Source organism: Triticum aestivum, chromosome 2A (genome assembly GCF_018294505.1).
Source record: "Triticum aestivum cultivar Chinese Spring chromosome 2A, IWGSC CS RefSeq v2.1, whole genome shotgun sequence".
NCBI lineage: Eukaryota > Viridiplantae > Streptophyta > Magnoliopsida > Poales > Poaceae > Triticum > Triticum aestivum.
Window position 1 is genome coordinate 707,313,456 of NC_057797.1, and position 13,205 is coordinate 707,326,660.

Below are 13,205 nucleotides of genomic sequence, written 5' to 3' on the forward strand. Positions count from 1 at the left end.
GACAGGGGCGGCGGGGCGGCGAGAGGAGGCGGCCGGTGCGGGCGGCGAGACGAGGAGAGGCGGCGGGGCGCGACGGGCTCGCGGGGGCCCGGTTCGGGCCTCCCTGGCCGGCGGTGGGAGAGAGGGGGCGGCGACAGGTGGCGTGATGCCACTGGTGCGGGGCGGTGGCGCGGTGCAGTCGGACATGTCCGGCGCCGACGGACGTTGTCCGGCGCGCGGAGGACGAAGGGGGCTAGGGTTTCAGGGAATGGATCCGAAAAATTCGGGGAAGGACCTATTTATAGGGGTAGGAGGAGCTAGAAAGCTCCAAATGAGGTGCGCTTTTCGGCCACGCGATCGTGATCGAATGCTCTAGATGATGGAGGGGGTTTAGGTGCGTTTTGGGCCACTTCGGGGGGTGTTGGGCTGCAACACACACGAGGCCTTTTTGGTCCCTCGGTTAACCGTTGGAGTATCAAACGAAGTCCAAATGGTACGAAACTTGACAGGCGGTCTACCGGTAGTGAACCAAGGCCGCATGACAAGTCTCAGTCTAATCCGAAAACGTTTGCCACCCGCACACGAAAAGAGGTAGAAAGGGACACCGGAGGACATAGGAGCGCCGGAATGCAAAACGGACAACGGGGAAAATGCTCAAATGCATGAGATGAACATGTATGCAAATGCAATGCACATGATGACATGATATGAGATGCATGACAAAGACAAAGCACACGAAGACAAAAACCCAACAACAAGGAAATAGAATAACTTAGTGCCGGAAACGGCAAGAGTTGGAGTACAAATAAGGTAAATTACATCCGGGGTGTTACATCTACGAAGATCTTTATCGGTTAAACCGCACAACACTATACGTTGTTCTCTTTGTCATCGGTATGTTACTTGCCCGAGATTCGATCGTTGGTATCCCAATACCTAGTTCAATCTTGTTACCGGCAAGTCTCTTTACTAGTTCCGTAATACATCATCACGTAACTAACTCATTAGTTATCATGCTTGCAAGGCTTATAGTGATGTGTATTACCAAGAGGGCCCAGAGATACTTCTCCGACAATCGGAGAGACAAATCCTAATCTTGATCTATGCCAACTCAACAAGTACCATCGGAAACACCTGTAGAGAAGCTTTATAATCACCCAGTTAAGTTGTGACGTTTGATAGCACACAAAGTGTTCCTCCGGTAACCGGGAGTTGCATAACCTCATAGTCATAGGAACATGTATGAGTCATGAAGAAAGCAATATAAGTAAACTAAACGATCAAGTGCTAAGCTAACGGAATGGGTCAAGTCAACCACATCATTCTCCTAATGATGTGATCCCGTTAATCAAATGACAACTCATGTCTATGGTTAGGAAACTTAACCATCTTTGATTAATGAGCTAGTCAAGTAGAGGCATACTAGTGACACTCTATTTGTCTATGTATTCACACATGTATTATGTTTCCGATTAATGCAATTCTAGCATGAATAATAAACATTTATCATGAAATAAAGAAATAAATAATAACTTTATTATTGCCTCTAGGGCATATTTCCTTCAGTCTAATGTCTTTGATATGTAGAAAGATGATCTTTAGACCGTGCTGAAGGCAAATTTCACCCTACCGGCAGAGGAGGATCCGGATAAGCTAGTTAAAGAGCAATTGATCAAGTCTCATGCTCTTAAGAAGATGGCAGAACTATTAAAGAGGTGGACGAATGAGCTGAAAACATCGTTTGTCGACAAAGACAAGACGCCAGAATTCACCGGCCAGTATGAGAAGATCAGAGATCACTGGCCCGCATTTGTGGCCCACAAGACATCGGACAAGAGTAAGATGTCGGTGACAAACAAGAAAAATGCTGCGAAGAAGAAGCATCACCATCGCACGGGGTCAGGTGGCTACCTCAAAGCCCGGCTGTTGTGGGCCATGGCTAAGAATGACCTGATTGATAAAGGGGTCGAACCAGAGACGAGGAACTGGCCAGACCATTGTCGGACATGGTTTTTCGGGGTTGGTGGATCCTTGGACCCTGTATCAGGGAAGTGCGTTGGGACGGACGAGCAACTAAGAATACCCGTCACGAGGCTTCAGGAGTATATCAAGGCAGCGCAGCAAGGGACGTTCATTCCAGACAGACATAACGACGAGCTCACAATGGCCCTCGGGAATCCTGAGCACACTGGACGGACACGAGGCACGCTAGGCTCTGTTTCGTGGAAGGTTGGGTTTTTGGACGCAAACGGTTACAAATGTCAGGAGAGGAGGAAGAAAGTGGAGCAGATCTAAATTCAGGCGCTGCACGCGAGGGTACAAGCGATAGAACAACGAGAAGCAGATCACAACAAGCAAACCGCCGAAGCTTCCCCCGAAGCTACCCCACCATCTCAGCGGAGAAGCAGTGTGGCTTCCACCGAGTTGCAGCAGCTGGAGCCTGTCTTCACGGCTCCTGCTAGCTACCCCATGGACTTAATCACGGAGTCTCAAAATTGCCACCTTATGACGCAATGGAAGAATTTGAAAGTCTAGGCGGTTGTTGGCTCTGTTGCACCTCCTGAACCTAGCGCAACTTTTCACTGTCGGCCGATTCCAGAAGGATATGCTAGGGTGATGGTGGATGAAATAACGGGCGGAATTGAGGACCTCGAGCTTGACCACCCTACCCGTGAAGGGGAGACTCGGATAGGTTCTTCTCTAAAGACTCCATGCCTATGGCTGAAGGAGCTCATCAACCTTCCGAACTGGATGCCTCCGCCTCCTCCTCCTCCTCCGGCGAGTCAGGGTACTCCGCATCCTACTCCAACGAGTGATCAGGGCACTCAGCCTCCTTCTCCGGCACGTGACGGCACTCTGCCTCCTTCCCCGCCTGCGCCGGCGCGCCCGAGCAGCCAGCCTACTCCTTCTCCGCCTCGTCAGCAAGGGCGGAAGAGACCCACCGCCGCTCCGGCTGCTCTGGCGCTTCATAGTCCTCCTCCTCGTAAGCAAGGAAAGAAGACAGCCGCAGTCACTCTGTCCGCTCCGGCATCTAGCAGTACATCCAGAGGCGGGAGCCAATACAGATTCGGTCCTTCTCTGAAGACTCCAGAGAAGTTACCATACGAGAGGACCCCGAAGGAAAACGAGAAGATCGTGCGAGACGAAGTGAGGAACTTCTTTGAAGGGGTGAAAGCAAAGAAACATCCACCTCCGGAGGAGAAGATATATCCAGTGGAAGCGAAGCGCACTGTGGAAGCCCTGAAGAAACCACCAAAGTCTCCGCCGAAAGGCAACTATGAGCGCATTATTCAATGGTCATTTATCGAAGCGGAGCGGTCTGGAAGTACTGTGAGTGATCAAAGGTTAGCGGAATGACGAGCTGGGAAAAAAATTGCCCAGCTCGGCGAACAAGGGAACCAATCGTTCCCCCCGCTCAAGGTGTCTAGCGATATCGTCGGTAACGATTCGAGGATGGTGCCCGGTTATAACAATCTTGAAGATTACCTGCCCGACGATGTACATTATGAATTCTTGGAGGTGGACGAACACAGATACAAGTACGGGAAGCCTCTCGTCAAAGATGAAAGGTCTCTAACAACGATGATGCGAAGATTCCATGATTGGTACATGAAAACCTGCAGAGAGTCTGGGGGGACGAATACTTTGACGTTGAGAGTTAAAGAGGAGCATGACCTCGTTGGAACTGATCTGTTGAATGTTCCATTTGAGGAGTTCTTCCCGTTTTTTCATCAGAGGACCCTCGATAAATTAACGGTCACTTGCTACTGTCTGTAAGTACTACTTCTGTCATTAAATCTCTATATATAGGTCAGCTCTTTCATTGCATGTATTTATAATTATTGTCACTATATTATGCAGATTGAAGATCGCCGAATTGAAGAAAAGACAAATCGGTGATATTGGGTTCATTAACCCAAATATCATAGATGCATATTCGGTTGAATTTTAGAAAAAAGATACCAAGGCCAACTTGCTACGATCGTTGGTATTAAATCGAAACAAAGCTATAATACTCTTTCCTTACAACTTCAAGTGAGTGTTACTTTCTTGTGCATATTCGGTTTCCCTTATTAGTCGAGGTTATAGTAATGTAATTGATGAGTTATGCATGCGTGCGCAGGTTCCACTATATTCTCCTAGAGATTAAGCTCGAGCAGGGACTAGTAACCGTCTTAGACTCGAGATGAAAAGATCCCAAGGAGTATGCGGACATGACTCAAATTCTCGAGAAGTAAGTTAAATCTATCATTATCGCACCATATCGGCTACTTTGTTCTGCGCATCTCCTAGTGATTCACCTCAAAAGCTCCGGAACTGCCGAAGATGCTGGAATTTAAACACCCGAAAGTAAGTACTACTAGCATGTTCCGCGCATCTCCTAGTGATTCAAGTGCTAGTTTCATCAATACCATTTAGCATGCTTTCTTATCAGTTTGATTGACCTCTATTTCTTGTAAAGTGGTTGTCGCAGGAAGCTGGGAATAATTATTGTGGATACTACGTTTGCGAGTCCATCCGCCACACAACCTGTGAGCGGGGCTATACTAAAAAACAATATGAAGTGCGTAAGCAATAATATTCAGAATTTTACTTTATTACCATCTTTTGTGTTGAGTTTCATTCATTCATATATATGTATTGACCCCCTTCTTCAAACTAGATGTTTCGGATGAGGGATGAACTCCTAGCACCAGATCGCATGCGAGGAATTCAAGAGGAATTGGCGGCATTCTTTCTTGACCACGTGATCGATAAAGACGGAGAATATTTGGCTTCGGGCTCGCCGCACTGGCCACGTGGAGGCCCATCTGTCCCGGTTCGTGTAAGAACCGGGACTAAAGGCCTAGGGTTTTAGTAACGACCCTTTAGTCCCAGTTCGAAAACCGGGACAAATGGCCCTTTTTCTACTAGTGCAGAACAAGGCAACCAAACAACAAATATAAATTAATTGGCTCGGATTCAAATTCCGAGTTTACTCGCCATCAGACAACAAAACTTGAACTTTTTTAGAAGGAATATGACCTCCGGCCTCTGCATCTGGGAGATGCATGCATCCACTTTATTAATTATTCATAAAGACCTTACAAAGTAATACATCAGTATGTCTGAAGCCGCCATCTTGGCAACATCTGTTGCTACTCCTATCCATTAATGAAGGGTGCAGAAAGTGTGAGCAGAATACCCAGACCTCTCACCTAAGCCAAACATCTAAAGCCGGAGGCCCCAACCAAGCCACATTCCAGGTCTGGGGCAGAAAGTGGTCCGACGCGCTGTCGTAGGTCGTCGTCGTCGTGTTCCATCGATCCATCTCTGGAGCAGATACTGACGCATAGACCTTGCCAGGCCTGTTGTCGACGCCACCACGGCGCCAGACAACACCTCCTTCCTATGTGTGCCCATCATCACACATCCGTTGTTGAGGCCCTGTCGCGCCATGCCACCGAGACTCCATGTCGTTGATGCGTCACATGGAACGCCGCTCCACTGTAGATGCCATCCACTGGTCCCTCGCGCCTATGCATACCTCCAAGAATGACGCCCCAAGAGGGATACGATACAAGAGCGCCGCTGTCATCCGATCGACCGATCTAGGGTTTCCCCTGGAGCTGGCGGACAGGGGTCTAGAGCATGTCCACGGTGATGCCTTCAAGAAGGAGACGCCATAGAAAACGCTGCCATCGCCGGCCTTGGCAACAAGCCACGAGTAGGGTTTTCACCCGAATCCGCTTGGGGAACCTCCATCCAGCCTCGTGTGCACGGGACCGCCACCAATCACTGCCACCGCGCATGGAGCAGGCTGCACCGGCCAAATCAGATCTGGCCGAAGGCCAGACCACACATACAGCCGATCCATCCACCAGACCCTCTGTGCCGCCACCAATCTGAGATCCGGCCAGCCAGAGAGCCGCCCGCCGCCGTCGCTCCACAGGACCCGGCCAACCGCGCCTCCACACTTTGGTGGCCCCACCCCTCCCCAAGCCGTGGGAGAGAAGGAGATACCCCTCGCCGTCGCCATCTGCCCTCGGCCTTAGCCCAGCGGCGTCACGCGGCGGCGGCGATGGGAGGAGAGGAGATAGTAGACTGCACGTTGTAATTGTTCAACCCATTTCTCGACTCATTTGGTATTGACCTCATTTTAATTCCTCGAGCCCCATATCTACATCCAAATATAAATTCTTTCTTTTCTCCGGGATCTAATTCTTCATGTGTTGTCTTCTATGGTCAATAATTTAGTTAAATCTCAAACGCCAAATGCATAACCCAAAGCCAAATTTACTTTGTATTTCTCATGTTTCTAACGAAGAGTATATGCAAAATATCTCATGTGAAAAGCTACTCACAAATATCTCATGCGTCTAACCCAAGAGTGCATGCAGAAATATCTCGTGTTTAAAGCCATGCAAACTCGTGCTGTTGACATATCCAAAACCAAAATATCCTATGTTTTTAACAAAAGGAGTACGCAAAATATCCCATCTTAGAAGCAATAATGCAATTTGTTTTCCTATCTGCCGAGTTGTTGTTGTTGTTGTTCAGTACTAGTCATCACTCGGTACTACGTACCTATCTCGTAGCAACGCTAGATATTCTGATGGAATCATGCATCAGTAAATTGCTTTAGCGCACACTTTATCCTCCAAGTTGCATAACACGCTTAAAAGTGGCACACTCCAGCAACAACACACTGCACGCGATACATCATCCTAGTCGACGAAGACTACAAGATATGTGGAGAGCGATGGGCAGGCCTCACAGATCACAGATGTGCTTTGTTTCTTTAGAGTAAAACTGAGCTTCTCATCGCAGATTGCAGGCCCCTCGTGGTCTCAAGCCGAGCAGGAGGATTGTCCTCGAATCAGGCAGCCGCACCCACTGCGCCCATGTTTCGCCATAGACCAGCTCAGTCTAGTTTATATTAGTTCGAGAGATCCATGGAGCGAGCCAGCTGCGGAACCACAAAACCGGAGTTGTTTTACTAATCACTCGAATAGTCGGACGTGACATGTTACAAAGGTACTCCTACCGGAGAAGATCAACGGGATGGTGGGAAAAAAGAAGCGGGGAAATGAATAAATATCGGACGGTTGGCCGACACAGCTGAGAGCTGACTCATGATTCTGCTCGCTGGAGTAGTGTAGGTTAGTAGTGCGGGCATGGACCACCCCCACGGCTCCACCACCACGCGCGCCCGGTTCTGATTTGGCCGTTGATTCAGCAACCTGATTAGCAAGCCAGCTTGCGGCTTTGCAACTTGGTCACTAGTGTATGTGCCTAGGCCGTCTTCTAGAGGAAGAAGGGTTTGTGCTAGTGGACGTATGTGCTATGTGGGTCCAAAAGAAAAAGTCTTTTGCAGCTGGGGGGGATTTTCTCAAGGAAATAGTATCTTGCGTGCCACTTGTGTTCACCGGACGTGTAATTTGGCACATAGGATTATGTGTTATTGTGTGCCAATGGAAGCACAATTATTAAGGTTAACATGCAACGGTTAACGACGGGGTATAAAGACCAAAATACCCTTGTTCGATGGTGCTTAGTCAATGATACTACATGGGTAGGTTAAGCACATGTGGGGAACATCTCAAACTTTGATTGTTGTCGTAACCGCATGATGCGAGAAACGTTCGATGGGCGAAGCCCAAAACTCAGAACCATGTACTAGCATACATGACCGTTGTGCCGCTCGGAATAAGAACATTACAATCATCCGTGTTTTTAGACATTTAAACACCAGCATTTTTTACAATACTTACAGAAGGCATTTTAAAGTGTACTAAAATTATAAAACAGTGTACCTGACACCTATACAAACCAGTCTTGTAAAAACTAGTTTACAAAAGACATTTTCTTGAACATATAGAGAATCATTTTAAAAGTTTATAATGTTGAAAATGTCTCATGACTAGCCAATCATACAAAAATAACAACGCCATCCTTTTTTTTTCTTCCGGGAAACGCAAACTTTTTTCTAAGGGCTGGGAAACGCCAATTTCATTGTTTATCTCGCCCAACTACAAAGTCTGAAAGTTTAGCAAACAAACATCCAAGAAATGGGAAATGCACCAGGAGAACCTTGCTCCACATCTTGCGTCCTAAACTTAATTTCATCCGCCACAGAGGGCCAAAGTGAAAAGGTATCCCACCCTCCCTGATATAAGGGGGTCTCTGGCTTCTCTACTCTCCTCCCCCTCTCCGTTCAGCCATTCCTAGCTGAAAAGAAAGAGAAGCATTACCAGTTTGCACAAGAAACTACTCCGTCGATCTCCATGGAAATCTACGGTGACCTCGAGGCCGGCTGCCTCAGCCATTCCGTCTCTCCCATCAAGCCGGCGTCCCCGCCGAGGAAGGCCGGGCCCGGCCGCCTCTTCTGCGACCCCTGCGACGACTCCGACCAGCTCCTCGGCCACCACCACTACCTGGACATCTGCTTCAGCTGCCGGAAGCTCCTCGCCGGGAACAAAGACATCTTCATGTACAGGTGAATACACGCTACCACTGTCCTACCGGCCCTGATCTCTCCTTTTTGTGACCTCTGCCCAAGAATTGTCTCTGATGGTGGCTTGGTTTCTTTGTGTTGCAGAGGTGACACGCCCTTCTGTAGCGAGGAGTGCAGGCAGGAGCAGATCGAGATCGACGAGGCGAGGGAGAAGCGGTCGAGTCAGACGGGGAGGGCGGAGGAGCAGCGGCAGAGACAGCAGCAGAAGCAGAGCACCCCGAGGATCCCGGTCTGGGCGTGGTAGCTGCTCTCCGGCGACCAAGCCGAACGTAGGATTTTCAGCAGCAGTTGATGAACAAAAGCTCGATGATGAGTTGGGCAGTCTAGATCCAGCTGAGGGAAGCTTGGGTCGCCGGTTCGACGGGACGACCACCGCCAGCAGCAGGCGGCAAACCTGCTGCATCTTATGCTGTCTCTGAACCGCAGGGATGGGTTCTCATCCTTTTGATCTCCGAAGATGGAGACTAAGAGTTAAATTTTGCGTGTGAATTATCGCTGGTTTTTTGTTCTTGTCTCGCGTAAGGTGTACCATAGCCTGTCGATATGAAAAAAAGTGAGAGGCCTAACAAAAGCTCTCTCAGTTTTCTCATCGGTTCTGCTGTGTTCTTTCCGATTGTTCCATGCTTCCACGGATGCTTCCGCTCATAACAGTGGACGCAATATTAAGATTTAAAACTGAATTTTATCCGGTTTGGCCCACGAACACAATCGCCGTTCTGTACTGCAGGAATTTAAGGCCGTTCCTGTTTTTTGGACAAAAAAAATGAAAAATACGGGAGGCCGTTGCCCGCTACTGTGTGCATAGAGCGGAGGCAGAGGACCAGCCAACGGCCCTGTTGGCTCTTGGTGGAGCAGGGCGCAGGTAAACTCTGGAAAGTTCAGAGAGAAAACAAATGATGCCTTCCAATTCTTACTGAATAAATGATGGCCGTGAACGAACGAATTGTTATTAATTAGACGTTTGCTTCAGCAAGAAAAGCAAAGAAGCAGTGTGCTCAACATGAGCAATAAAGTTCCACACATACCTTACGCCGTGAGTGAATGAAGTAATAAAGAAAATAAAGATCTTCTCTTTCGGCCACACAGCCGGGGGTTTCATTCGCGAGGCCTGTTTCTTGGAAACTTACACGAGGCAACGGCTAGCAACAAGGACTGGCGCGTTTTACCTCACCATTTTTCTGTCCACGAAAGCTGCCTGGCCAGTGGATCTCCGGTGTACACCTTACGCCGTGCAAGGCCCACCTGTCAGCTGCCGTCGTAATAATACATAAGAAAACAAAGACTCGTACGTGTAACATGTACAAATACGGTTATACGGCAACAATGCCGCCGATGCTTCTAGAGCGACCTGCCTGGCCTCATACCCTGCGCAGATCGCCGTGAACATACGCTAAACTACACAAAGCATGCTTGCCCTAGTACCCGACCATTTTCTTGACTAAAAAACCGTGGCAACAACAAATCTATCTCGTCCAGCCCAGCAAGCCCGTAGATTTCACCTTGCCTGCATGTGCAGCGGAGAATCGTTTAGGCAATCTAGGCCTTAAATAAACAAGCTTATTCAAGGCTTCACGTTACGGCCACCTACGAACGGCCGGACGGAGCCCATGCACGCACGGGACGTCGGGTCGTTTTGCCTTCGGCCGGGAGGAACCGGCTCGCCAAAGGCATCTCGGGTGCCGGTGGTTCGGGGGGCACCGGCCGGAGCCCCGCACGTGGCCGGATCGCGCCCATGCGCACGCCGTGGTGCTCTGCGCCAGCCAGCGCCGCCCCCCGACGACCTCCCGCCTGCCATGCCCCCTCCGCTCGCTACACGCAGCGAACGGACCGAAGCTCCGTCTAGTCGCCGCCATGTGACCCTAAAAAAAGTTCCATGGCCGTTCTAGCAGTTTGTTGGTTATTACGGTGGACGAGATTCTATCACGGCGTGTCACTGTGGCACCGGTTAATGTCTCGGCGTTGGTCGCCGTGAACGAGATGCTACGGCGTGTCACTGTGGCACCGGTTGATGTCCCGGCCTTGGACTGGCCTGGAGTGTTGTTTTCTCGGAGGAGGACGACGACGGCGAAGACGAGAGATTTGAATGGTAAACCGTAAACAAGGTGCTTGCTTACAATGGTTTTAATGGCGGGCCGCTTTCGACGACGACGGGCGCTCTTGTCGTGCTCTGACCTAAAAGGGATTTCTTGGTCAGTTATCTAAAGTCCCTAGATCTTGCTCGGAGATATAGCACTGAAAAGATTCTCAAAGGTAAAATGACCCTGCTGGAGGTCCGGACTCCGGAACCTATGGGTAGCCAGCGTGTGCCATGGCCTCGTCCTCCAGTGGGCTAGGCGGCGCTCTCGGTCGATGGCTCCTTTTCTGTTCATGATGGCTCCGCTGTGACTGGTATGGTGCTACGATGTCATGGCGGTTCGGTCATCTTTGCTGCTTATAGGGTTTTATTCAGATGCAATGATGCTCTTGAAGCAGAGATCCATACGCTTATGCAAACATGAATTTAGCTCTCCAACACACAGAACTGCAAGTCATCGTCCAGTCAGATTCAATTGAGACTCTGCCCATCTTATGAAATGAGAATCTCTCACGGTCACCTTATGGGCACTTGGTAGCTGAGGTCAAGGCCATGTTGGAGGAGAGGGAGTTTATTCCCCAGAAGATTCGTAGGGATCAAAATAGAGTAGCAGATTGTCTGGCTAATTCCAGCCGTACATAATCGTGTACTGCCATTTGGCTTCAGAGACACCCTCTGTGTATCGAGAATCTCTTGTCAGTACATTGTAAGGGAACCGCTAAATCTCAGTCGACTCAGATTTAGTGAAGTCTCAGTCAACATATTGTCCATTGGATTGTTTGTCTGCTTGAAGATTAGTGCGGTGCTGGTTTTTGCTTAAAACTGGCCCGTGTAGGGAGGTACAGAGAGATGGGCAGCTGTTTGTCTTTGCTTTTGCTTTTTCCTGTCGGGCTTGGGTTTGCTTGCGTGTTGGGCTAGCGAGGGGTTGGAGCCTTTTTCGTTGTTAGTTGGCTCTTTTTCGTTTTTTGTTGCACTGCCATTTTTTGGTTGTTTTTCATTTTTCATTTACTCTTTTGTACAGTATATGTATATGTCTGATTTTATTTTTTATTTTTTTCCTTCCTGTATTTTTTGTCTCTTTTTACGTATTTTTTTGGTTTTGATATTCTTTTTTATGTAATGTGAGTTGTGTGAATGTTTATATTGCAACCTGCAATTGCATGTGGCGCAACTTGGTGCTAAAAATCAGTCGACTGAGACTCAGTCGACAATCTGGCCGTTTGATGATTGTCGCTTCAAGATTCACGTAATATAATGTTTTGTATCAATTCGGCCTGTTAAGATGCGACCAACCCACTTCTTTTTTATTTTTTTGCCGCGAAAGGCTACGCGCGTCTGGCCAGTGGCTGGATGGCCTTTTCCGTTGTTTTGCTTTTGCCTACAACAAGCAGGAAACTTGCTAGCGCAGCCCACTCTCATATATACCTGCACTTTCTTTTTTGGTTTTATTTCCCTTTTCTATTTTAGTGTATATAATCATCAATTTATTTTTATTAAAATGGTCTATTTGTAATTTCTTTTTATATTTAGGCAACACGGAACATGTAAATTTTGTAGAACCGACTTTTTTTACATGCATGAAGGATTTTATGCTCACTTGTTGATGTCTTTTGTACATGGATTTTTGTTTATTTGTATGTCGCTTGTTATTTTTTTGTATATGGATTTTTTGTTTATTTGTATGTTGCTCGTTCTTTTCTGTAATTTTTTTGTTTCATTCATGTATTACTCAGGAATATGTTTTTTGTAATGTTGATATGCCCTATTTTTTCTACATCAGGCTGACAGATAAACGGTTGCCTTTTCTTTTTTCTTTTTGTCACAAAAACTCTTGTTCCCTTTACGTACAACTAGAATTAACAGAATCCATGCAACTACGAGGGTGCTAACACGTATGCAATTGCATGCATCCAAAACTACATGCAACTCAATGGATAAAAAGCGTCCGCAACTGTGACGAGACTTGTGTGGCGATGAGATCGAAACACGCACAATATGGGGAATTTTATTATTTAACTTTATTTTATTTTATAGTTTTTGTACTTTCTTTTTCCCATCTACATGGAAGTCGACATCCAATGGGATATTCAATTTCTTTTGTTTTTCATGCAATTTGCCCCGTCGATGAGGTGTTTCTTTCTTTCTTTTTATTGCTCTTTTCAAATCTTCTCTTGCTACCTTTTTTATTTTTCATTTTTTATTAAATAACTGTTTCAATTTTGAAAATTGGAAATGTTGCCATCTAGTTGCACAATCGGCCCCGACTGCAACTACATGTCTTCAACATGATCGTAACTCAGTGGTGTTTTTGTTGGGGAGGGAGTAGCTAGCAGGGGTGGCCCCTAAGTACAACTGCACATCTTCAACGCCACTGCAACTCTTTGGTGTTTTATCGAATATGTGGTAGTTGCATGTCTATCACTAGGCACACAACTCCAAGTGCCCGCCAACTACAACTCTATGATTTTCCATCGGGAGGACAGTTGCATGCTTGGAACTACCATGCAATTGCAAGTGTCTTGTCCTGGCTGTAACTGCAAGTCTTCAATGCAATTACAACTCTGTATTGTTTTGTCGGCAAGAGACAATTGCATGTCTAATATTAGCCATGCAACTGCAAGTATCGCCCTGTAATGCAACTATGTGTTGTTTTGT

General features: G+C 47.6%; 1 protein-coding gene across 1 annotated transcript; it reads left to right on the top strand.

Annotated features, from left to right (window-relative positions):
* Positions 1 to 8,162: 8,162 nt before the first annotated feature.
* On the top strand, positions 8,163 to 9,065 carry LOC123190394 (FCS-Like Zinc finger 2; the record flags this gene model as incomplete). The annotated part of the gene is given in 2 exon segments (XM_044603021.1): positions 8,163 to 8,458; positions 8,561 to 9,065. Coding segments are annotated over 2 exon segments (456 nt in total), but the record flags the coding sequence as incomplete, so codon positions are not given.
* Positions 9,066 to 13,205: the final 4,140 nt, after the last annotated feature.